The following is a 26514-nucleotide window of genomic DNA, read 5'->3' as shown; positions in this document are numbered from 1 at the left end:
AGTTTTTTCTCTGGAGCAATTCCTCCACCTTTCCCCTATATATATGTTCTAACGCCGTGAGCATTTTATTCTGAATCCACGGAATGCAACATTGCATTGGTTCTCAAAGTGCGGCACGAGGGCCAATGGCGGCCCGCAGAAACATTTCTGGCGGCCCCGCAATGAATTACAGTTGATAGTTTTAATCCAGGAGCTACTAAGCTTGTTAAATGTTTATTGGACATTACTGGATACAGACCAATAAGTGTAAACTGTACAACTGTGTTTACTATGTCATCCAATTTTGGATGACATAGTAAAATACAGTATAGTATGACGTTTTTGTCCAATTTTGGTGTTGATATTTTTTCCAAAAAAATTGTCAAATTTTGGACCAAGTTTTTTTTGGAAAAAAATTAGTCAAATTTGGGACCAAAAACTTTTTTCCCTAAAAATTGTCAAATTAGGGACGACATAGTATAGTATGACGTTTTTGTCAAATTTTGGACCAAAAACTTTTCCCCAAAAAATTGTAACATTTTGAACGACATAGTATAGTATGATGTTTTTGGCAAATTTTGGACCAAATAATTTTTTTTTTTTTAAATTGGCAAATTTTGGACAACATAGTTATTACGTTTTTTTTTTCCTTTGGCGGCCCTCAGTCCAATGTTGGGTTCCTAAATTGGCCCTCGGGTATCAAAACTTTGAGAACCCCTGCAACATAGTCTTGACCAGAAGTTGGGACAGGTGGAACATGACTTGAGGCACATCTACGACACCATCTCTGCACCCTGCACCCGTTTGTGTGTGAAGGTGGAGAGACAGTGGTGTGTTTGGGAGGGGTGATGATGATGATGCACACTTGCTTCATGTGGCCTACTGTTGCACTCTGGTGGATTAACCTGGCTATTTCACAATCATTTCGAAGAAGTATACTCGCACAACTCTGAAACTCCAGCTCTTTGACTTACCTGCTGTACCAGCAGTGAACAGCTGAAGTGAAAACCCAGACTGTCACTTTCTCATCTTAGTTGATCATCGAGACAGATTTTTCAAGGTGATGTCCTTTTCGTAAAACATCCGTATGTTCACTGGCGCTTATCACTTTTTACATGCAGACATTTAAAGGTGAAGTAAGTAGTTTATAGTGCCATCTAGAGGAGAGGCTGAAATTCACAACAAAGAACTGCTCCTCTGCTCACCCCCTCCCTTCCCTGAGCGCTACGGTATCCGCAGCCGGTCAAATGTCGTCCTCGTCGTCTTTCTCCGTGTCAGCAGATGAGGTTCGTGAGGTGAGGGAGAGGGCGGAGCTACCGCGGCCGTAGCAGACGAAGCGGAGAGAGTGGAGGCGGGACTTCCTGCTACAAGTAAAGAGACGCTTGATTTGTTCTCTCGCGTTTGTCCTTACAGGCTCCGGTAGAAACATGGCGTCTCGCATGCTAACAGTGGCTATGCAACCTCGGCCCGCGACCATGTTATTTTACATGACTTTTTGAAACACTACGAAAATGAAACAAAAACTTATTATACAGCGACTAGACAATGCAGGAGCACATAATATGTATAAAAAAGTGGATTTTGGGTTATATAAACCCATGAATCGAGGTAAAGTCAAACAAAACATCTCAGAGTGTATTCTTTTTTATTATAGAAAAATATTTTTTTTATATATATATATATAAAACAAATAAATTATGAATTCCAGCAGCTGCTTTGTATTTTTCACCTATTATAACGTGTTTTACCCTCAACACACACACGCTTTCTCTCCATACACGCACAAACACACACACACACACACACACACACACAGAGTTGGACATTTCACTGGAATCTCCACACACACACACACAGTAGTTAAAATGCATGTCTTCATCTGCCCCTCACTCCATTATACCAACAAGAGGTTTACAGTATCTCAGTCCACCGGGCAGCTGTACACTGTGACTGGCTGCCACCTATTTCCGGTAGAACATCTCCATGAGCACCTCGTCTATGTCCACGGTGCCTATGACGGGTCTGAAAAAGAGCTGGGCGACCACCGGCGGGCTGATGGCCCTCAGCATGGACAGAGCAATGAGCAGCTTGGCAAAGCGCGTCGTGTCCTTACAGTGGATCAGCCTGACGTGCTCGTTCAGAGCCTGGTGCGCCTCCCGACGCAGCGACTGGATGTAGTGGAGGCAACGCAGACCCTCCAGATCTGGCTCCATCGAAGGAAGAGGAGGAGGAGGAGGAGGAGGAGGAGGAGGAGGAGGAGGAGGAGGAGGAGGAGGAGGAGGAGTGCCATAAAAATGGAAGATAAAGGTGAGAAATTAGAGATGAAAAATGTAAATGGGTTAGGTTAGGATTAGTTTCCATAGAGCATGTAGTAATTGTTATGTTATAAGGCAGTAAAAAAATAAATGTGCTATCCAAACTCTTAAATGTGAAATAATGGACGAGAGCAACTTAAAAATGCTATCGTGTAAAAAAATATTTACTGCAAACTACAAGATATTGGAGAGGACACACCCAGATACGCTAACAAAAACTAGTCTGGGAGGCAACAAGGTGTGTTGATAAATGAGGCATTATCTATCATGTGTCACTAATCAACTGTGGCTTCGACAATTCATCAGTTATTAATTTGCCGAATACATTTGCTGTGTTGTTCCTGTATAATCAGTTATATCTCAGCTTAGAAACCATTTCAAAAAATGATGGCATATGTGTCTCTGTGTGATGTGTGGACAAAGAAAAACATAGTGTGAGTGAGATCATTTAGACATTTAGGAAACATTTAAAAGACCTGATGATTAAATGTTAAAAAATAATCAACAGATTTATCAGTATTAACAAATATCTATCTATCTATCTATCTATCTATCTATCTATCTATCTATCTATCTATCTATCTATCTATCTATCTATCTATCTAAAGTGATTGAAAACTTGAACACGTTCCAAATGAACCAAACTTCAAATGCACATTCAAACACATACACAAAAAAAACCTTCTTTTTTTATATATATATACTCGCAAATGTGTCAAATAAGTTTGATCCATGTGGAAACCCAGAACTTACCCGGGTTAAACAGCACGGCTCCTTTCAAGTACGCGTACTCCTTGGTGCTGATGTCCACACTCCAGCACTTCTTCAGGAACGCTCGGATGGCCTCGATGTCCACGACGGAGACCCCGGCCGCCCCTCTGCTCTGTCCGGCCGCGGGCTCGCCCTGCTGCCGGTCCGGCAGCCCGGTGAGGATCCGCTGCAGCATGCTGGGCTCCACGGTCTCCGTGGTCTCGAAGTCCACGCGGTCCTGCGCGAGTCCCAGCACGAGCAACGGAGCCCATCCGTTCCGGATCAGCACCAGCTGGTCGTCCTCGGGTAGCTCGCGGAAGCAGGGCACGTTTTTCACGAAGCGCAGCGTCTTCACCAGCACAGCCGACGCGGCTTTGCAGGTCACCTGCGGGGAGCGGAGGATGCCCCGGCGCCGGGTCGAGCCACAGGAGCACGCCTGCTGCCGGAGCTCCTGCAGTGAGCCCGGGGCGACGACGCACGAGGAGGAGGAGGAGGAGGAGGAGGAGGAGGAGGTTTTGTGGAGCAGGAGCTGAAGTGTTTGTTGTTGTTGAGGGTGATGATGATGATGATGATGATGCTGATGCTGGTCCTCTTCGGGGGTCGTGAGGCTGTCACTCTTTAGGATGCTGTAGAGGATGCTGTTGTTGTTCCGGCAGCGGCAGCCCTCCAGCGTGGCCATAGTCGCTCTTCATGAGCCGGAGCTCGGCGCGTCCCAACTGCAGGAGGTCAGTGACACAGGTAGCGTTGTTTGCTTATCCCCCGATAGCCCCCGACTGAGAGGCACCACCGTTATATCAGCTTCTGTCTGTCTCAGTGGTCACACAGCTGCTACAGTCTGTGTATATTCCGCCTCCTCGAGCTCTGGCACCTCCTTCTTCCACACCTCCTCTCCTCTGTGTTTCCGTCTGACCAGGACTGTGCATCTGTTCTCTAATGATTCAATTATGTCCTCAATTTTACTTTAATAATGAGCGTGGCTATAGTTGTTTCAATTAGTACAAGCGCTGAGATACATATTAACTTAAAACTGTTGTACATAACTTTTAAAATCAACAATAAACATTGTCAAATTAGTAGGGCTGTCAAAAGATTAACATTTTAATCAGATTAATCACAGGGTAGCTGTGGATTAATCGCGATTAATCACGATTAATTACCATTCGTAAATATGCCAGAAAAATTCAAATTTTCTCCTTATATTGTTGTAGGAACGGAGAGATAAATAAAGCATTTAAAATATAAATGTAAAGAACAATAAAATACTGTAAATAACCTATACAAACTTAGTAAAAAATAAACATTACATTGTCAAGAACCCACATTATAAGACAATATAAACACATAGAAAAAATAAAATACTGTAAATAACTTTGAAAAACCTTTTTAAAAAAACTACACATTGCACGTTAAATAACTCACATTATAAACAAAATATAAAGTATAGAAGTTAAATAGTTTTCTTACTAAACTCACAGCAGGAACTACCTCATCAGCACCTTTGAAGCACTGCTTCTACTAGTTAGCATTAGCGTCAGCTAGCATTCTGATGCTAATGTTAGCTGCTGTCTGTGTCCCTGTTAGTTAGACAATGACTGTTAATGTTATGATTGTATCATTATCTGCACCAGCAGCGCCACCTACAGCTGTGCGTCTTTCTTTTTTCTTCCTCTTCTAACTTCCTGATTGATAACTCCTCTTCATTTTCCTTCAGCTTCACACAGGTTAACGTGAGGAGACGTGGGGCCCCTTTAGGGAGGTTTCCTACTGAGATGTCATTGTTGTTTAAGGGGGACGGTGATGCAGCTGCTCACTGATGCATTTAGGCTCCGAGTGTCAGGAGCCCCCCCTATCGGCTCGGGGCCCCAAGTAGTTGCCCGCCGCCTTGCCTGTTCATAAACTGCACGTCTACTCGTAGCGCGATGAAAGTGCGTTAATGCGTTAAAGAAAATTAACGCGTTAATTCCACAAATTAATCATCCTGCGTTAACGCGTTAATTTTGACAGCCCTACAAATGAGTTATTGCAGTGCTGCATAGGCAGTGTGCACTGTCAGTGTATTCACACAAATGCTCCCTCAGTCGGGTCTGATAGTATTGCCTGACAAGTGCCCCGTTTTCAACGAAGGACATAGCATTCATATCAGCATCATTTATATAATAGAATATAGCGTCAACAATAAAAATCACCAAAAGTTGCACGCTGCAGCTTTAAAAATGTCTCCGCGTGGTGCACCCTAACATGGACATTGGTGAGCACTCCCATATGCACCGACTGCACGAGCTGTTCTTGTCCCCGCGCAACGCGTTCCAGTCCAGTTGAGGACTCTTGTTTAGGTCAAAAAAAGTGGAAATGTTAGAAATGCACAGAGGCTCTTTGCAGACGCGGAGCGTGAAAAGTATGTCCCAGGCCTTAGTTTGCTTGTGTTGTGTTGGAACCCGCTTTGCACAAACTTCAAAAACACACCCCTCACATTCAGATACACAGCACTTGTGCTAGTTTTTATCACACCTGGAGTTCTGCCCCGTTATTTGGTCAAGTGCGACTGAGAAACGGCTGAAAAAACTTCAGATTGCACAGAACAGAGCAGAACAGCCACGCTAATGTGTGGACACCAATGGTGCACAACAATTATCACGGCTGTCGGTGGAGAATAAATTACATTTATGTCTCCTGTTATTTATGCATAATGTTATTTGGAACAATTCACCTCAATTCCTCGGCGAAGAGCTTGTTTACACAAGATTTTGTCATGGACATAATCACACGTCAAGTGAGCACTATCTGGTTTCAAGTCCACGAACAAATTAGTGATGAGAACTGTTCTTTATAGGCCATCTTCTGCATGGAACAAGCTCCCTGTCAGCATCACAAAAAAGCAGAAAAGTTACTTAAACATAATGAATCTTGTTTGGATTTATAATAATTGAGTTTGTTGTTTACTTTTAGTTATTATTGTTTGTTTAATGTGGTGTGTTTTCTCTTATTCCCTGGTTATTTTGTGAATTCAGCTACCTTGTTTCTGTTTATGATATAGTGTGATTTCATTACTGTTTGAATTAATCGTTGTCGCTTCCTGTGAGGACCCCAGTAAGACTATAGCGACCACTTTGTGGAAGCTGATGGGGATCCAAATATAGAATAAAGAATAAATACCAGAAAGGTTAAGAAATAAAGCATTAAACATGAGACATTTTAGCCCACGACACCAAAGGAAAAACAGCAACAGTCAACATTCCTGAGTAATTAAACTGATTTCCCCAAAGACACTGCAGGGCGCACTACAGTCTCTCTAAACCAGCCTGAGACCTGAACGCTTTCTGCCTCAAGGACAGAAGGAAAAACTAATTGAATCCCCTTATCAAAAGACTCACCTAATGAAATCCAAGCCTGTTGAAGTCTACGATATCTTGAGAATTTTGTTTGCTGCCTTTTTTTCTCCATGGAAACAAGGTTACGATTGTTTGGGATTTTTCACGAGTTTTTAGTTTTTATTTAGTTTTGACTTTTTGTTTGTAAAAATGAGTTCGTTTTACATTTTAATTTGGTTTGATAAAAGTATTTAGAGCATGTTTGCTAGTTTTTTATTAGTTAATATTTTTTTGTAAATTCTTTCTGTAAAGTTTTAGTTTTTATTAGTTTTAGTGTTGGTTAAATTTTTTTGTCATATGGACTATTTGCCAAGTGCAATATTCAAAAACTTAATATGTATTGTTTCATAAAAATCGCACTATGGGATTGGCGAAGGAAAAAGCGGTAGATGATGATGGGAAACTGAGCACATTTCTGCAACAATTTGAGTTAGTTTTGTTAAAGGGACAATGTGTAGTATTTATGGGTTTATATAACCCAAAATCCACTTTTTTATACATATTATGTGCTCCTGCATTGTCTAGGCGCTGTATAATAGTTTTTGTTTCATTTTCGTAGTGTTTCAAAAAGTCATGTAAAATAACATGGTCGCGGGCCGCGGTCGCATAGCCACTGTTAGCAGAGAGACGCCATGTTTCTACCGGAGCCTGTAAGGACAAACGCGAGAGAACAAATCAAGCGTCTCTTTACTTGTAGCAGGAAGTCCCGCCTCCACTCTCTCCGCTTCGTCTGCTACGGCCGCGGTAGCTCCGCCCTCTCCCTCGCCTCACGAACCTCATCTGCTGACACGGAGAAAGACGACGAGGACGACATTTGACCGGCTTAGGACACCGTATCGCTCAGGGAAGGGAGGGGGTGAGCAGAGCAGCAGGTCTTTGTTGTAAATTTCAGCCTCTCCTCTAGATGGCACTATAAACTACTTATTTCCCCTTTAACACACAATTCAGTGTCAGTGTTATTAGGGACCTCGTATACAACAGTGACGAGAATTATTATTTTTCCTTTCCGTCTCCGAACTCAAATTTGACCCCCTGAACGTGCGTGAATTCGGACGAAAAATTTGCACGCACATCAGAACTGGCGGAAACATTTTATAAAATAATAGACTTGGGACAAACCTATGCAAAATGGCTCTGTAGCGCCCCCCACAGGTCAGGTCCCTATGGAGCTGGAAAAAGTTTAGTTGCGCCGAAGTACTTGAAAATCAGATTAAATTCAAACGTGTTATCCGGTGAATGCAGTGTTTAAAATACTTTGTTCAGATTTACCTAAATGTCACAAACAAGGCAGCAGTAAAAGCAGCAACTCCTGTGTCTCCACAAGCTAAAAGATTTTTTCGTTGTGGACTTTGGTACAGAAGGGTGAGCAACAGCTGGCAAAGGTTTATCTAATGTGTGAGCACCCTTTCATAAGTGGTTAAAATAAAATTTTACTTTTGTCCCTGCTAAAAAAAACAGTTTTCAGTGAGCATCCAGATCCCAGGCTGGTTCAGGGAGACCTGAACCTCTCAGCAGCAAACTCAACAAAGTCAGTGTTGATAAAGTGTCAATACCTCATACAACCCCACTTCAATAACATGACCTGTCCCTTTAATTGTTAGAAAGAAAGAAAAACTGAAAAGAGGAGGCACAGACAGACAAGGAATCAGAGCCCACTTCTATTCTCAGCATTACCTTGACTCTGTGGCAGAGCTGTTTATCAGACAGGAGCCGGTAAAAAATATAGGCCAGCGACAGATCTGAAGGCTTAATTATTTTAGGGAAAATTTATATGATTTTCTATGAGGGGGAAACAAGTCGGAAGAGCTGAGCTGTGAAGGCCAGCGTCCAACCTTGACTCGGACACACTGATATTGATTTAACCGTGAAAACAGGAGCTGGTGAATTATGATGTCATGACTCAATGCTCTCCTTGCCTCTGTCACTGAAGGAGGATGGGGAGCAACAGGGAAGAGGAGAAGGGGAAGTGTGGTGGTGGTGGTGGTGGTGGTGGTAAGGGTGATTTGAGGAAGGAGAGGAGTGGAGGTCAGTGAATGAAAGGCTGAGAAAAGACAGGTCGGAATAAAGCAGAGGAATCAGAGTTTTTAATCGCTCCTAAGAGGAATCACAGGTTAAGGTTGACTGCTACCTGAGGGAGCGGGAGGAAGGATTTCTGGGGTTCTGAGAAAATCAAAAGTAATTACGGGGGGGATTTTAACCAGAGCGAAACAAAGCAAATGTCTTATCAAAATGAGGGGAAATTGTTTAAGAGAACCACGAAGGTTTTCAGAATCAGAATCAGAATCAGAATCAGAATCAGAATACTTTATTAATCCCCCGGGGGGAATTGTTTTTGTTTCAGATGCTCTGTGCAAAGTAAGAAGAAATACAGCATGAGGAAACAAGAGCTAGATATTACGGAAGCGTATTGCATTCACTTGAAAAAAAAAAAAAAATCCAGTTTTTCTCAGTAATTAATTTTCGGTTTGATTTTTTGAATAATCTTTTTTCTGTTTTTCTCAGTAATATTTTTTTCCCCTGTTTTTCTGTCTAATTATTTTCCTGTTTTTTGGAGTAATTTTTTTTCTGTTTTTCGGAGTAATTTTTTTTCTGTTTTTCGGAGTAATTTTTTTTCTTATTTTCGGAGTAATTTTTTTTTCTGTTTTTCGGAGTAATTTTTTTTCTGTATTTCGGAGTAATTTTTTTTCTGTTTTTCGGAGTAATTTTTTTTCTTATTTTCGGAGTAATTTTTTTTTCTATTTTTCAGAGTAATTTTTTTTCTGTTTTTCGGAGTAATTTTTTTTCTGTTTTTCAGAGTAATTTTTTTTTCTGTTTTTCGGAGTAATTTTTTTTTCTGTTTTTCGTGCAAATTTTTTTCTAGCTTACCTGACAACTGAAATCATGCCCATAAACACGTTTGTCATAAACACCTTACCTGCTACATTGAGCGATAGGCTTACGATAGAAGGATACAGTCCAAAACATAACTAACTAGAGTATCATAGCCTGTTTGTAACTAATTACACGCCTTACCTTAATTGACCCGCTACGGTAGATAATTTATGAGGCATGTATGTGCGGGAAGGAGTCACCGTATGTGTATGCATGGATGTATATCCATGGGTGTATGGGAGTCACTTGCAGGTTGGAGGTTCTCGCGAGAGTTCTCGATAATTCAGAAAAAAAATAACTCTGAAAAACAGGGAAAAAAGATTTGCACGAAAAACAGAAAAAAAAATTACTCACAAAAACAGAAAAAAATATTAGTCAGAAAAACAGAAAAAAAAAATATTCAAAAAATCAAACCGAAAATTAATTAGTGAGAAAAACAGGATTTTTTTTTTTTTCAAGTGAATGCAATACGCTTCCGTAAGATATACAGATAAATAAAATAAAATATGTAAATAAAATAAAATAAAATAAAATAACACAGTGAAATAGACAATAAGCTAAATGAAATACAATAAACAATACAATAAACAATAAAAATAAAAATAAAATACAATAATAAGTAGACAATCTGGAAATATATACAATATACAGTGAATGTAAGTATAAACAAATGAAAGAAGTTAGATGAGAAAGGGTAATTATAGTTTGTTTGTTGTTTGTTTGTTTGTTTTTTCTGACTTCTGGTCAAAAGATTCAGGCAGTTCTGGTGTATCCACCTAACCCTCCTAAAGTGCACTGTCACGCAAAGGTCCTCGTCGAAGGTCGTCTTTGGTGTAAAGAAAGGACGACATTGAGCGCGTGGCAACATTAATGAAATAGCAGTGAGCAGGACATCAGTGTCCCATGGTCTGTCTCTGTCGAAGGACACAGCAGTGAATGGAGGCAGGATGAAAAACTTTTTTTGCAGCAGCGCTACAACATTGTTCAGAGGCCAAATGTCTTTGTATTGATTTAGCTGGGAGAGAAAACAGAGAGATTTTTCACATGTTTATATCAAGGACGCCGCGGGATAAACAGCCTTCACTCAGCCTGTCTCTTCTCCTTCTCAAGGCCCAGCCGAGCGCAGGTTATAACAATCCCTGCCGTCTGAAGGAGAGATTGCGTTATGTCTTGTTGCAAAAGCACAGAGTTGAAAAGACAGCTACACAGTGTGTGCTGTCACCCTTTGTGTTGTTCACCGGTCCTCTATTTCTACCTTTGTTTTTTTTCAAATTTGCACAAGGTAGCATGCAACTCCGCCATATTCCTTCTGACAGAGCAAAAGGAAATATATTTCTTTCTATATTTCTATAAAACCTCAAACCCCATCGAGAACCAGCTTATTATATGCAGGTGGACAGAAGGAGCATTATATTCTAGTTAACAACCTCAAGATTTAATAAAATTATCTAAACAGATTAAATGTGGCAGGCCATTATTTTGGGGAAATGTCTACATATATGATTCTGACGATATCTAGTGAAACAGCCACTGAGCTGCTCAAGACCTGATTCCAACCATGATTTGAGCTCATAGGTCAGCAGTGATAATGAACTGTATGTTAAAGGGGAAATAAGTAGTTTATAGTGCCATCTAGAGGAGAGGCTGAAATTTACAACAAAGAACTGCTCCTCTGCTCACCCCCTCCCTTCCCTGAGCGCTACGGTATCCGCAGCTGGTCAAATGTCGTCCTCGTTGTCTTTCTCCGTGTCAGCAGAGAGTAAAGAGACGCTTGATTTGTTCTCTCGCGTTTGTCCTTACAGGCTCCGGTAGAAACATGGCGTCTCGCTGCTAACAGTGGCTATGCAACCGCGGCCCGCGACCGTGTTATTTTACATGACTTTTTGAAACACTACGAAAATGAAACAAAAACTATTATACAGCGACTAGACAATGCAGGAGCACATAATATGTATAAAAAAGTGGATTTTGGGTCATATAAACCCATAAATACTACATATTGTACCTTTAAGATACATACTATTTTATTGCTGATAATATAACCAGAGATAGAGGTAGTCAAAAGTCCATTAGTATAATTTATTGTTTGTATCATCGCTTCAAACATAGTGTAGTTTAGTAGCCTTAGAATAAGCCTATTATATTGAATGTATTTTGGACAAGGGCTTTGGTTTACAGAGGCTGCCATCTCACATCACCAAAATGTTTGCAGAAGCCCAAACAGAACAAAACTGAAAACCACACCGGGCAGCGCATTTAGATGCTCATAGATTATATTGATAGAATAAAAGTCTGTCAGAGTGTGAGCCAAATGTGAATATCCACGAAGATGGTTATTTATCCTAAAGCCCAATTTATACTCCTGCGTAGGGTTAGGGACACTGTGTAGTATTTATGGGTTTATATAACCCAAAATCCACTTTTTTATACATATTATGTGCTCCTGCATTGTCTAGTCGCTGTATAATAGTTTTTGTTTCATTTTCGTAGTGTTTCAAAAAGTCATGTAAAACAACACGGTCGCGGGCCGCGGTTGCATAGCCACTGTTAGCAGCGAGACGCCATGTTTCTACCGGAGCCTGTAAGGACAAACGCGAGAGAACAAATCAAGCGTCTCTTTACTTGTAGCAGGAAGTCCCGCCTCCTCTCTCTCCGCTTCGTCTGCTACGGCCGCGGTAGCTCCGCCCTCTCCCTCGCCTCACGAACCTCATCTGCTGACACGGAGAAAGACGACGAGGACGACGAGGACGACATTTGACCGGCTGAGGATACCGTAGCGCTCAGGGAAGGGAGGGGGTGAGCAGAGGAGCAGTTCTCTTTGTTGTAAATTTCAGCCTCTCCTCTAGATGGCACTATAAACTACTTACTTCACCTTTAAGTGTACGTCACTCCGTCAAGGGACAACGGAGACGGCAAGGGCTACGATTGGTCTTCAGGGTAGGCCGAGCTAACGCTGCTCTTAACTCTAACCTCAGTCCTTTTCTTGGCCCTAATCTTAACCTACTTTTATTATTCCATTTATTTTGGAGTCATTTAAAAGTGTGGTGCATCTCTTTCAGATGTGACAGAGTGGAGGTATATGGTCGTCTTGGAATGATAACAGTTTGGAAGTTATCCAAAAGTTAGCAAAGAGATGACAACATTTCAATGCAGCCTATTCTAATCTTGTGTTCAGTTTGTTTCTGTTCTTCTTCTACTATGTTATTTGTCACACCTGTGCTGGCTTTCAATTGTTTCACAAATTAAAACCCTGTTGTTCAGATTTCTTGCACCACTGTCTCGCTGCCATCAAAGAATGGACGGTCTCCAACTTTCTACAGCTGATACTGATAAGACTGAAGGTTTAGTGATGGGTTCAGGTCAACATTTTCACATTGAATTGGTGGGAAAATGTGAATTTCAATAGGAAATTGGTGTAGAAACGGGTGTTAAAGGGTTATTAAAAACTTTAATGAATGTGGCGATGAAGCTTTAACATCAAAAACAGATGTAGACTGGATTTCTAGAAGCTATAGCATGAAGTCACTTTGGTATCAACTTTAAAAGTCAAGTTCATTCTTAATTTTATGTGATATGCAGCAGACTTTTTCCTCTGGTCCTGTGCCTGCTGGTCCTGTTCCCATTTTAAATGGTTTCTGCATGGGGAGGCTTTTTTTTTTCTCAGCCCTATCGCATAACTTCAAGGAAATGAACATACGTATCACAAAACCACAGCACCCTGGGAACATTTGTGTTTGTCTCAACCTTCTTATTTCAGCATTATTGTTCATTCACACTCACACACGCATAGATTCAGTCTGCAAACTCATACAAATTGCTGTGACACCCAGACAGTTGGAGTCAGACGGCGTCAGTCTGCTGCAGCTTTGTGCGATAATTTAGAGCAAGTTCAGAACCAAAGAAGCTGCTCAGACGAAAGGGCGCGGGAATGTCAGAGCGACATGCTGAAATTAAGTGGGGAAGGTTAAATGTAGTCTTTTTATATTTAACGTTTCCTTTCACAGGTGAAATATTCAGGTTTTTTCTCCTAACCTCCGCGTCAACCTGGCGACAGGAAAGAGACGTTTCTACCAGTGTTTAATCTACTACGGAGAAGTTTTTCAATATGCGGAGACTGCTCTAATAAACACAAAGTGTTTTCAGAAAGCGAGTATTGTTGTGTTATGTTTCTTCTGCAGCAGTGAGCATTTCCTGAAGGCTGATCACACAAATGAAACTGAGGTTGCCATGACCCAAGAAGACAGCTCTTTGGCAAAATTCACCCAAGCCGGCCTTGAGAGACAAGTGTGGGGAAAAACAAAAGTTTTTTTTTTCCTTTTTTTTTTTTTTTTTTGCCAAACACTTGGGGGCCTTAGACACTCCGAGACAGGTCTCAGAAACTTAAGAGGACAACTTTGTATGATTCAAGGCTTTGCATTAAATGGCTCCTCTGGAAAAGTCTTGTACTGCATTGTTTGTTGATTTGTTGGGCGCTCTCCTGGCGGTTGCCATAGTGACTGCCTCCATTTTCTCTCTGTGGCTGCTCACATAAAGGACTGTGTCCTTGTCTCCTTAATAGTTACAAATTGAATACTGCACTTTCCAAGGACTCATGTCGCCAACTTACAGCAGAGTGAAAGTGTATGAATGTGTGTGTGCGCGTATCTGGTATCCCTGATGTTGCAGGGACCTAAATCTGTTTACACAGTCGCATTCTGACTTCCAGGTGGACTTGTCTTCCTTATGGCGACACAAATCAACTCCCCATAAAGCAAATGACTACGTTTTAAGGTGAAGACATGTTTTAAAGTTAACACAAGTTAAATCTTCTTGCCTAATCCAAACCAAACTCGCATCAGGTGGAATTCTGATGGTCAGCTCTGATGCAACACGAGCTAGTAAAGTTAGCATGTGGAGGAGCTACTAAGATTGTTAAATGTTTATTGGACATTACTGGATACAGACCAATAAGTGTTAACTGTACAACTGTATTTACTATGTCATCAAATTTTGGATGACATAGTGACACAGTATAGTATGACGTTTTTGTCCAATTTTGGTGTTGAAATTTTTTCCCAAAAAACTGTCACATTTTGGACGTCATTTTTGTCGAATTATGGACCAAGCTTTTATTTGAAAAAATTAGTCAAATTTGGGACCAAAAACTTTTTTCCCTAAAATTTTAACATTTTGAACGACATAGTATAGTATGACGTTTTTGTCAAATTTTGGACCAAAAACTTTTTCCCAAAAAATTTTAACATTTTGAACGACATAGTATAGTATGACGTTTTTGGCAAATTTTGGACCAAGCTTTTTTTTTGAAAAAATATTGTCAAATTTGGGACCAAAAACTTTTTTCCCTAAAAATTGTCAAATTAGGGACGAGATAGTATAGTATGACGTTTCTGGCAAATTTTGGACCAAAAACTTTTTCCCAAAAATTTTTAACATTTTGAACGACATAATATAGTATGACGTTTTTGTCAAATTTTGGACCAAAAACTTTTTCCCAAAAAATTTTAACATTTTGAACGACATAGTATAATATGACGTTTTTGGCAAATTTTGGACCAAAAACTTTTTCCCCAAAAATGTTAACATTTTGAACGACATAGTATAGTATGACGTTTTTGTCCAATTTTGGTGTTGAAATTTTTTCCCAAAAAACTGTCACATTTTGGACGTCATTTTTGTCGAATTATGGACCAAGCTTTTATTTGAAAAAATTAGTCAAATTTGGGACCAAAAACTTTTTTCCCTAAAATTTTAACATTTTGAACGACATAGTATAGTATGATGTTTTTGTCAAATTTTGGACCAAGCTTTTTTTTTGAAAAAATATTGTCAAATTTGGGACCAAAAACTTTTTTCCCTAAAAATTGTCAAATTAGGGACGAGATAGTATAGTATGACGTTTCTGGCAAATTTTGGACCAAAAACTTTTTCCCAAAAAATTTTAATATTTTGAACGACATAATATAGTATGACGTTTTTGTCAAATTTTGGACCAAAAACGTTTTCCCCAAAAATTTTAACATTTTGAACGACATAGTTTAATATGACGTTTTTGGCAAATTTTGGACCAAAAACTTTTTCCCCAAAAATGTTAACATTTTGAACGACATAGTATAGTATGACGTTTTTGGCAAATTTTGGACCAAAAACTTTTTCCCCAAAAATGTTAACATTTTGAACGACATAGTATAGTATGAACTCCGGAACAAGGGCCTTTCTGCAAGGAGTTTGCATGTTCTCCCCGTGTGTGCGTGGGTTTTCTCCGGGTTCTCCGGCTTCCTCCCACAGTCCAAAAACATGCGATATGGGGATTAGGTGAATTGATCACTCTAAATTGACTGTAGGTGTGAGAGTGTGAGTGAATGGTGGTTTGTCTATATGTGGCCCTGCGATGGACTGGCGAACTGTCCAGGGTGTACCCCGCCTATCGCCCAATGTCTGCTGAGATAGGCACAGCACCCCCCGTGACCCTCTGGTGGAGGATAAAGCGGTAGATAATGGATGGATGGATGGATAGTATAGTATGACGTTTTTGGCAAATTTTGGACCAAGCTTTTTTTTGAAAAAAAATTAGTCAAATTTGGGACCAAAAACTTTTTTCCCTAAAAATTGTCAAATTAGTATAGTATGACGTTTTTGTCAAATTTTGGACCAAAAACTTTTTCCCCAAAAATTTTACAATTTTGAACGACATAGTATAGTATGACGTTTTTGTCAAATTTTGGACCAAAGCGTTTTCCCCAAAAATTTTAACATTTTAAACGACATAGTATAGTATGACGTTTTTGTCAAATTTTGGACCAAAAACTTTTTCTCCAAAAATGTTAACACTTTGAACGACATAGTATAGTATGACGTTTTTGGCAAATTTTGGACCAAAAACTTTTTCCCCAAAAATGTTAACACTTTGAACGACATAGTATAGTATGACGTTTTTGGCAAATTTTGGACCAAAAACTTTTTCCCCAAAAATGTTAACACTTTGAACGACATAGTATAGTATGACGTTTTTGGCAAATTTTGGACCAAAAACTTTTTCCCAAAAAATGTTAACATTTTGAACGACATAGTATAGTATGACGTTTTTGGCAAATTTTGGACCAAAAACTTTTTCCCAAAAAATTTTAACATTTTGAACGACATAGTATAGTATGACGTTTTTGGCAAATTTTGGACCAAAAACTTTTTCCCCAAAAATTTTAACATTTTGAACGACATAGTATAGTATTACGTTTTTGGCAAATTTTGAACCAAAAACTTTTTCCCCAAAAATTTTAACATTTTGAACGACATAGTATAGTATTACGTTTTTGGCAAATTTTGAACCAAAAACTTTTTCCCCAAAAATTTTAACATTTTGAACGACATAGTATGGCATGACGTTTTTGGCAAATTTTGGACCAAAAACTTTTTCCCCAAAAATTTTAACATTTTGAACGACATAGTATGGCATGACGTTTTTGGCAAATTTTGGACCAAAAACTTTTTCCCCAAAAATTTTAACATTTTGAACGACATAGTATAGCATGACGTTTTTGGCAAATTTTGGACCAAAAACTTTTTCCCAAAAAATTTTAACATTATGAACGACATAATATAGTATGACGTTTTTGGCAAATTTTGGACCAAAAACTTTTTCCCCCAAAATTTGAACATTTTGAACGACATAGTATAGTATTACGTTTTTGGCAAATTTTGGACCAAAAACGTTTTCCCCAAAAATTTGAACATTTTGAACGACATAGTATAGCATGACGTTTTTGGCAAATTTTGGACCAAAAACTGTTTCCCCAAAAATTTTAACATTTTGAACGATATAGTATAGCATGACGTTTTTGGCAAATTTTGGACCAAAAACTTTTTCCCCAAAAATTTTAACATTTTGAACGACATAGTATAGTATTAAGTTTTTGGCAAATTTTGGACCAAAAACTTTTTCCCCAAAAATTTTTACATTTTGAACGACATAGTATAGTATGACGTTTTTGGCAAATTGTGGACCAAAAATTTTTACATTTTGAACGACATAGTATAGTATGACGTTTTTGGCAAATTGTGGACCAAAAATTTTTACATTTTGAACGACATAGTATAGTATGACGTTTTTGGCAAATTTTGGACCAAAACCTTTTCCCCAAAAATTTTAACATTTTGAACGACATAGTATATTATGACGTTTTTGGCAAATTTTGGACCAAAAACTTTTCCCCCAAAAATGTTAACATTTTGAACGACATAGTATAGTATGACGTTTTTGGCAAATTTTGGACCAAAAACTTTTTCCCCCAAAATTTTAACATTTTGAACGACATAGTATAATATGACGTTTTTGTCAAATTTTGGACCAAAAACTTTTTCCCCAAAAATGTTAACATTTTGAACGACATAGTATAGTATGACGTTTTTGGCAAATTTTGGAACAAAAACTTTTCCCCCAAAAATGTTAACATTTTGAACGACATAGTTTAGTATGACGTTTTTGTCAAATTTGGGACCAAAAACTTTTTTACCCAAAAATTGCCAAATTAGGTACAACATAGTATAGTATGACGTTTTTGCCAAATTTTGGACCCAAAACTTTTTGCCCAAAAATGTTAACATTTTGAACGACATAGTATAGTATGACGTTTTTGGCAAATTTTGGACCAAAAACTTTTTGCCCAAAAATGTTAACATTTTGAACGACATAGTATAGTATGACGTTTTTGGCAAATTTTGGACCAAAAACTTTTTGCCCAAAAATGTTAACATTTTGAACGACATAGTATAGTATGACGTTTTTGTCAAATTTGGGACCAAAAACTTTTTTCCCCAAAAATTGCCAAATTAGGTACAACATAGTATAGTATGACGTTTTTGTCAAATTTTGGACCAAAAACTTTTTGCCCAAAATTTTTAACATTTTGAACGACATAGTATAGTATGACGTTTTTGGCAAATTTTGGACCAAAAACTTTTTGCCCAAAAATTTTAACATTTTGAACGACATAGTATAGTATGACGTTTTTGGCAAATTTTGGACCAAAAACTTTTTGCCCAAAAATTTTAACATTTTGAACGACATAGTATAGTATGACGTTTTTGGCAGATTTTGGACCAAAAACTTTTCCCCCAAAATGTTAACATTTTGAACGACATAGTATAGTATGACGTTTTTGTCAAATTTTGGACCAAAAACTTTTTCCCCAAAAATGTTAACATTTTGAACGACATAGTATAGTATGACGTTTTTGGCAAATTTTGGACCAAAAACTTTTCCCCCAAAAATGTTAACATTTTGAACGACATAGTTTAGTATGACGTTTTTGTCAAATTTGGGACCAAAAACTTTTTTCCCCAAAAATGTTAACATTTTGAACGACATAGTTTAGTATGACGTTTTTGTCAAATTTTGGACCAAAAACTTTTTGCCCAAAAATTTTAACATTTTGAACGACATAGTATAGTATGACGTTTTTGTCAAATTTTGGACCAAAAACTTTTTCCCCCAAAATTTTAACATTTTGAACGACATAGTATAGTATGACGTTTTTGGCAGATTTTGGACCAAAAACTTTTTCCCCAAAAATGTTAACATTTTGAACGACATAGTATAGTATGACGTTTTTGGCAGATTTTGGACCAAAAACTTTTCCCCCAAAAATGTTAACATTTTGAACGACATATTATAGTATGACGTTTTTGGCAAATTTTGGACCAAAAACTTTTCCCCCAAAAATGTTAACATTTTGAACGACATAGTATAGTATGACGTTTTTGGACCAAATTATTATTTTTTTTATTTTTTTTAAATTGTCAAATTTTGGACAACATAGTTATTACAGTTTTTTTTTCCTTTGGCGGCCCTCAGTCCAATGTTGGGTTCCTAAATTGGCCCTCGGGTATCAAAACTTTGACAACCCCTGCACCAGAGCGTTCACACCTGGCCTGATTATCATGATTGTCATGAGAGGGTTAAAATATGTACATCATACATTTTTTTATATTTATTTTATTTTATTTGTTAACTCTTTCCATACACAAATAGATACAAACAGAACAAAATGCCATCGACACAAAGGGTGGCAGTGAGTGGCTGTATAGAGGCGGCACATTGCAGTTGTAATGTCCTTGTTATGGATAAACTGTGTGTTGAACATATGCTACTGGGACATGAAATAATTAGCCAAGGTTGAGTGAGACCCTGGGGAGGTTTGAATTGGAGCGGATTAACATGTAGGGAGGAGGGAGGACATGCAGGCTGCCAAGGTCAAACCCACCAGGGTTTATGTGCAACCAAATCCATACAGCACATTAGTCCCATGACGCCAGACTCGGTACATTTACATGACATTGGAAGAAAAAAAAAAATGATTGTGTTTTAGCGCGACTAAAATCAGACTCAAAACAAGCCGTGCCTCACATTTCTCACTCTACAACTTTGACCCAGAAATACTGGAAGAAGCCAGTTCACGGACAAAGACGACAACAGAGAGAAAACAATGTCGATTTATGACCTGTCAGCTGAAGGAATTAAATATTTCCTTAATGGATGGTAGAAAGAAATGGGATTAGCACTTGACATGCTAATGACCAACCAACACTAAAGTTGTTGCCATCTGTGACGTATTAGATCAGGCGTGCCCAAAGTGCCCATGTTCAAATTTTCACCGGCCCGCACCCTCTGTTATAAAATCAATGATATGTGGCCCGCCCGCACTGTTGACCTGAGTATTACATGCACAAACAGTCTGTTTGCTACATTGTAACATTTTCTGACCAGTGCGGACCAAAAGCAATCCAACTATAGGTGTGAAAGCGCCCTAAGTGACTCTCACCTGTGCGACGTCTTCGCATTAAAACCACTGTTTTTGAGCCAGAACTGGACGACATACTGCAGTCAGGATCTCAGTATCACACTTCACATTAGTGCAGACATGATTTGTTTAGTCCTCTGATGTGAATAAATTCTAAAATCTTAATGAATTGATTTTTTTGTGATGATCAAAACCACCGTTTTGAGTGTAGAAGTTTACAGTGAGCATTTAATAGTGAATAATATGTAATGTTTCAAATGAACTGAGATATGTTTAATATTCTCTAAAGTGTTTCTTTCCAGACAGACTTTTTCTTTCATTTTATGTGGTCTTGAAATGACGAAAGGCAGAGGGTTTTTGGTAAAAACTTGAAAATAAAAAGAAATGAATGGATGTCATTTGCAATAAAAATGTCATAAAATAGATCATTTGTATTTAATGTTATTGGTTCAAAGAATGTCAGGCTGAATGGTCGGCCCCCACACACGTTTTCACCTTAACAAATCTGGCCCTCTTTGCAAAAAGTTTGGACACCCCTGTATTAGATCAACAAGGAATGAGATGGGGTGATATTTCACACACTTTATTTTATAAAATGATTCTTTGCTAGTGGTCGTACACTGGAACAGTCGTCCATTTAAACGCCACTTGTATTTGCTTGTATTTCTTCTCCTACGCTGTCCTTTCTCTCTATCTTTGCTTATGCCTCTGGTCTATTCATTTTATCCACACATAAGTCACACAATGACATTATGTTCCATTTTTTATAGCCATTACTGACATGTGTGGGTGGGTGTGTGTGTGTGGGTGTGAGTGCGTGTGTGTCTGTGTGTGATAAAAGTACCAAATGAAACATGAAATAGTGCAGGTACATGGAGGGATAATGTATGTTCCTCTTATCTCATTATTTATTGGTCTCTCTATACAGTATGAATATTTGTGCCTTACAGCATATTGAGGACAGGGTCATGTTTGCATAAGGAGGTAAACTACGACACTAATAACAATTGTGGCAATGATTTTGTTGGCGTAGTGTGCTGATTTGGCTGTGGAGAGAGCATCTTTGTAGTGGAGGATGTGGTCGTGGTACATGTCCTTGAATGAATTGTGAGTCCAGTTCTGGTGTGCAGGTGTTCCGGCAGGAAGACATTCGTCAAACGTGTGATCCAATCGCTTGATTATTTTAGACACTCACTTGTCATCTTTGTATTTTTCCATGTGTGCCCTGATGGAGACTGGCTTCAGCCTCCATCAGTTAAGTGTGTTGGTGTTTAATCTTAAAGGCGAAGTAAGTAGTTTGTAGTGCCATCTAGAGGAGAGGCTGAAATTTACAACAAAGAACTGCTCCTCTGCTCACCCCCTCCCTTCCCTGAGCGCTACGGTGTCCGCAGCCGGTCAAATGTCGTCCTCGTCGTCTTTCTCCGTGTCAGCAGATGAGGTTCGTGAGGCGAAGGGAGAGGGCGGAGCTACCGCGGCCGTAGCAGACGAAGCGGAGAGAGTGGAGGCGGGACTTCCTGCTACAAGTAAAGAGACGCTTGATTTGTTCTCTCGCGTTTGTCCTTACAGGCTCCGGTAGAAACATGGCGTCTCGCTGCTAACAGTAGCTATGCAACCGCGGCCCGCGACCATGTTATTTTACATGACTTTTTGAAACACTACGAAAATGAAACAAAAACTATTATACAGCGACTAGACAATGCAGGAGCACATAATATGTATAAAAAAGTGGATTTTGGGTTATATAAACCCATAAATACTACACATTGTCCCTTTAATATATATATAGATATATAGGATTTTTTTATATATATTTTGACATTTCTACTTTCTTTCTCAACGGTCACCACTAAGGACCACCTGTTAGCAACGGTAGCTCAGTGGGAGAGCAAAACTTCTTTCAACTCGAAGGTTGTGGGTTCAATTCCAGGCTCCGCTAGTCTAAATGCCGATTTGTCCAATCCCCATGAGTGAGTTTGAAAGATGGGTGACAGAAAATGCATTGCATGAAAGTGTGACTGAATGGCAAAACTGTAGTGTACAGCAGCTCTGAGTGGTCGTCAAGACTAGAAAAAGTGCTATATACAGTAAATACAATCCATTTACCATTGAAGAGCAACAGTTACAGTAACATTTTGATATTGTGATTTCCCATTGATTGAGATAATATTACTGGTGCTGAAATTCCTGCACCACGCCAAAGAGTATATTTACACAGGTTTACACAGAAGTAAAAATAACTTTATTTTAATAAAAGACAAAGAAAATGATGATTAATGGGAAGAAACAAATAACATAACACACAGTGTAATAAAAGGGAATAAAAGTTTATAATACAAACAATCACATGCATGCCAGTCAATAAAAATGTGTTTTAAGCCTTTAAGGTCCCATCCAAGGGAAAAGTGAAAAGTGGCTGTGTGTGGTGGCTCAGATGGGCTCATGATTTCTGTGGGCTAAACCTATATGAGCTATAAAAGTGATCTGTAAAATCCTAAAAATCAATTCAAAAGTGTACAGGGAGCCAATGAAGGGCAGCCAGGATTGAGGTGATGACAGTTGAGGGTGGCTGGAGTCAATCCCAGCTGACAAAGGGAGAAAGGTGGAAGTACACCAGGGCACCAGATTGACATTTCATTGCAGGATCAGCACACATAGACTAACGACCATTCATTTTGCGTGTCCAATTAACCTCTGCTTGTTTTTGGACTGTGGAAGAAAGCTAGAGTACCCAAAGAAAACACGCATGTGCACACGGGGAGAACATGCATTGAATTCCATTCACCGTCATGAGATGTAGTATGTTCAAGTAGTGCTTGTTTTTGTTTTTTTTGTATATAATCCGCAACATCCCCAACATTTTTTTTTTTTATCAGCCGTCGCCACTGAGTGCTAGCCTCTACCCTGCCATGTGCCCAGTGGTGTGCAATTGTAGTACGCTCTGTTATTGTACTAAGGGAAGTCTTATTTCAGACACTTCAGAACTTATTAATCTAATCCTAGACTTAATATATATATATATATATATATGTATATATGTTATATATATATACTGTATATAGATATATAAAACAAGTTTCTTTCCTATTACATTTTCCCTCCTTTCTATTCTTTCAAGTTCATCCGCTGGCCTTGCTTAACTGGATAAATTGCTGCAGCATAACATTCTGCCTCTTTTTACGAATTCATTTCTACCAGTATAATGTCACTCTCTTTTCACTGTGTTACTTTATATACATGTTTGTTTTACCAAGGACAGTGACTGAACATAACGCCAGCTGTGTTTGTTGAACTAACTGTCTCTAGAAGGCACTTTTTTGTATATACATTTCATAAAATACAATAAAAAAAACTTGCATTGGGTTTGCGTAGACAGCACATGCACAAACTGAATATCGGTGGGGTGGATATTAGTTGAAGTGAATAATCCAATTTCACTTCAACTAAGAAAACAATAGCTTTGACTACATGTGCACATTTTCATCAATAGAAATTGCAACTTCCCTGTTTATGTGGACTTAACTATAAGACATGCACAGATTTGTCTGATTGTTGATGGCAACACAAACTTTAGCTACTCTCTCTCAACTCTGTATTCTGAGCATTTTCACCCATTGAGACATTCTGCAATGCAGAGTTCTCCTAAAATAATAAGAGGAATAAGGAAACTGTGTCAGCTCCAGACTTTTATGTAAGGCAGACACATAATAATCAACCAACCAAGATGTCATGATTTCAACAACTGTTCACATGAGCACTGAGCACCCCTCTCGAACAGAATTAAATGTCTTTGAGCACTTGGATTGGTGTGTTCTTATTCATTCTGATTATTTTTGTCCATATAAAGCAGGGGTTCTCAAAGTTTTGATACCCGATGGCCAATTTAGGAACCCAACATTGGACTGAGGGCCGCCAAAGGAAAAAAAAAGACGTAATAACTATGTTGTCCAAAATTTGACAATTTAAAAAAAAAAATTAATTTGGTCCAAAATTTGCCAAAGACGTCATACTATACTTTCTTTCAAAATGTAAAAATGTTGGGGGGAAAAGTTTTTGGTCCAAAATTTGCCAAAAACGTCATACTATACTATGTCGTTCAAAATGTTAAAATGTTGGGGGAAAAAGTTTTTGGTCCAAAATTTGCCAAAAACGTCATACTATACTATGTCGTTCAAAATGTTAAAATTTTGGGGGAAAAAGTTTTTGGTCCAAAATTTGACAAAAACGTCACATACTATACTATGTCGTTCAAAATGTTAAAATTTTTGGGGAAAAAGTTTTTGGTCCAAAATTTGACAAAAACGTCATACTATACTATGTGGTTCAAAATGTTACAAATTTTTGGGAAAAAAGTTTCTGGTCCAAAATTTGACAAAAACGTCATAATATACTATGTGGTTCAAAATTTTTAAATTTTGGGGGGAAAAGTTTTTGGTCCAAAATTTGACAAAAACGTCATACTATACTGTCGTTCAAAATTTTTAAATTTTTGGGGAAAAAGTTTTTGGTCCAAAATTTGACAAAAACGTCATACTATACTATGTAGTTCAAAATTTTAAAAAATTTTGGGAAAAAAGTTTCTGGTCCAAAATTTGACAAAAACGTCATAATATACTATGTGGTTCAAAATTTTTAAATTTTGGGGGGAAAAGTTTTTGGTCCAAAATTTGCCAAAAACGTCATACTATACTATGTGGTTCAAAATGTTAAAATTTTTGGGGAAAAAGTTTTTGGTCCAAAATTTGACATAAACGTCACATACTATACTATGTCGTTCAAAATGTTAAAATTTTTGGGGAAAAAGTTTTTGGTCCAAAATTTGACAAAAACGTCATACTATACTATGTGGTTCAAAATGTTAAAATTTTTTGGGAAAAAAGTTTCTGGTCCAAAATTTGACAAAAACGTCATAATATACTATGTGGTTCAAATTTTTTAAATTTTGGGGGGAAAAGTTTTTGGTCCAAAATTTGACAAAAACGTCATACTATACTATGTGGTTCAAAATGTTAAAGTTTCTGGTCCAAAAAAGTTTTTGGTCCAAAATTTGACAAAAACGTCAGAATATACTATGTGGTTCAAAATTTTAAAATTTTTAGGGCAAAAAGTTTTTGGTCCCAAATTTGACAAAAACGTCATACTATACTATGTGGTTCAAAATGTTAAATTTTTGGGAAAAAAGTTTCTGGTCCAAAATTTGACAAAAACGTCATAATATACTATGTGGTTCAAAATTTTTAAATTTTGGGGGGAAAAGTTTTTGGTCCAAAATTTGACAAAAACGTCATACTATACTGTCGTTCAAAATTTTTAAATTTTTGGGGAAAAAGTTTTTGGTCCAAAATTTGACAAAAACGTCATACTATACTATGTGGTTCAAAATTTTAAAATTTTTGGGGAAAAAGTTTTTGGTCCAAAATTTGACATAAACGTCATACTATACTATGTCGTTCAAAATTTTACAATTTTTGGGGAAAAAATTTTTGGTCCAAAATTTGACAAAAACGTCATACTATACTATGTGGTTCAAAATGTTAAATTTTTGGGGAAAAAGTTTTTGGTCCAAAATTTGACAAAAACGTCAGAATATACTATGTGGTTCAAAATTTTTAAATTTTTAGGGCAAAAAGTTTTTGGTCCCAAATTTGACAATTTTTTTTTTTTTTTTAAAAGCTTGGTCCAAAATTTGACAAAAATGACGTCCAAAATGTGACAATTTTTTGGGCTAAAAATTTCAACACCAAAATTGGACAAAAACGTCATACTATACTGTGTCACTATGTCATCCAAAATTTGCCAAAGACGTCATACTATACTGTCTTTCAAAATGTAAAAATGTTGGGGGGAAAAGTTTTTGGTCCAAAATTTGCCAAAAACGTCATACTATAATATGTGGTTCAAAATGTTAAAATTTTGGGGGAAAAAGTTTTTGGTCCAAAATTTGACATAAACGTCACATACTATACTATGTCGTTCAAAATGTTAAAATTTTTGGGGAAAAAGTTTTTGGTCCAAAATTTGACAAAAACGTCATACTATACTATGTGGTTCAAAATGTTAAAAATTTTTGGGAAAAAAGTTTCTGGTCCAAAATTTGACAAAAACGTCATAATATACTATGTGGTTCAAATTTTTTAAATTTTGGGGGGAAAAGTTTTTGGTCCAAAATTTGCCAAAAACATCATACTATACTATGTCGTTCAAAATGTTAAAGTTTCTGGTCCAAAAAAGTTTTTGGTCCAAAATTTGACAAAAACGTCAGAATATACTATGTGGTTCAAAATTTTAAAATTTTTAGGGCAAAAAGTTTTTGGTCCCAAATATGACAAAAACGTCATACTATACTATGTGGTTCAAAATGTTAAATTTTTGGGAAAAAAGTTTCTGGTCCAAAATTTGACAAAAACGTCATAATATACTATGTGGTTCAAAATTTTTAAA

The 26514-nt window shown here is 37.8% G+C and overlaps 1 protein-coding gene across 1 annotated transcript; it reads right to left on the bottom strand.

Moving 5' to 3' along the window:
• Positions 1 to 1940: 1940 nt before the first annotated feature.
• Positions 1941 to 3723, bottom strand: nr0b1 (nuclear receptor subfamily 0, group B, member 1; the record flags this gene model as incomplete). The annotated part of the gene is made up of 2 exons (XM_083889107.1): positions 1941 to 2182; positions 3048 to 3723. The coding sequence occupies 2 exons, from the start codon at positions 3721 to 3723 to the stop codon at positions 1941 to 1943; spliced, it is 918 nt and encodes a 305-aa protein (XP_083745233.1).
• Between the last annotated feature and the right edge of the window lie 22791 nt (positions 3724 to 26514).

This window comes from Microchirus variegatus (assembly GCF_963457635.1).
Source record: "Microchirus variegatus genome assembly, chromosome: 5".
NCBI classification, from domain to species: domain Eukaryota; kingdom Metazoa; phylum Chordata; class Actinopteri; order Pleuronectiformes; family Soleidae; genus Microchirus; species Microchirus variegatus.
Note: the sequence above shows the minus strand (reverse complement) of the source record. Positions and strands in the feature narration are given on the sequence as shown.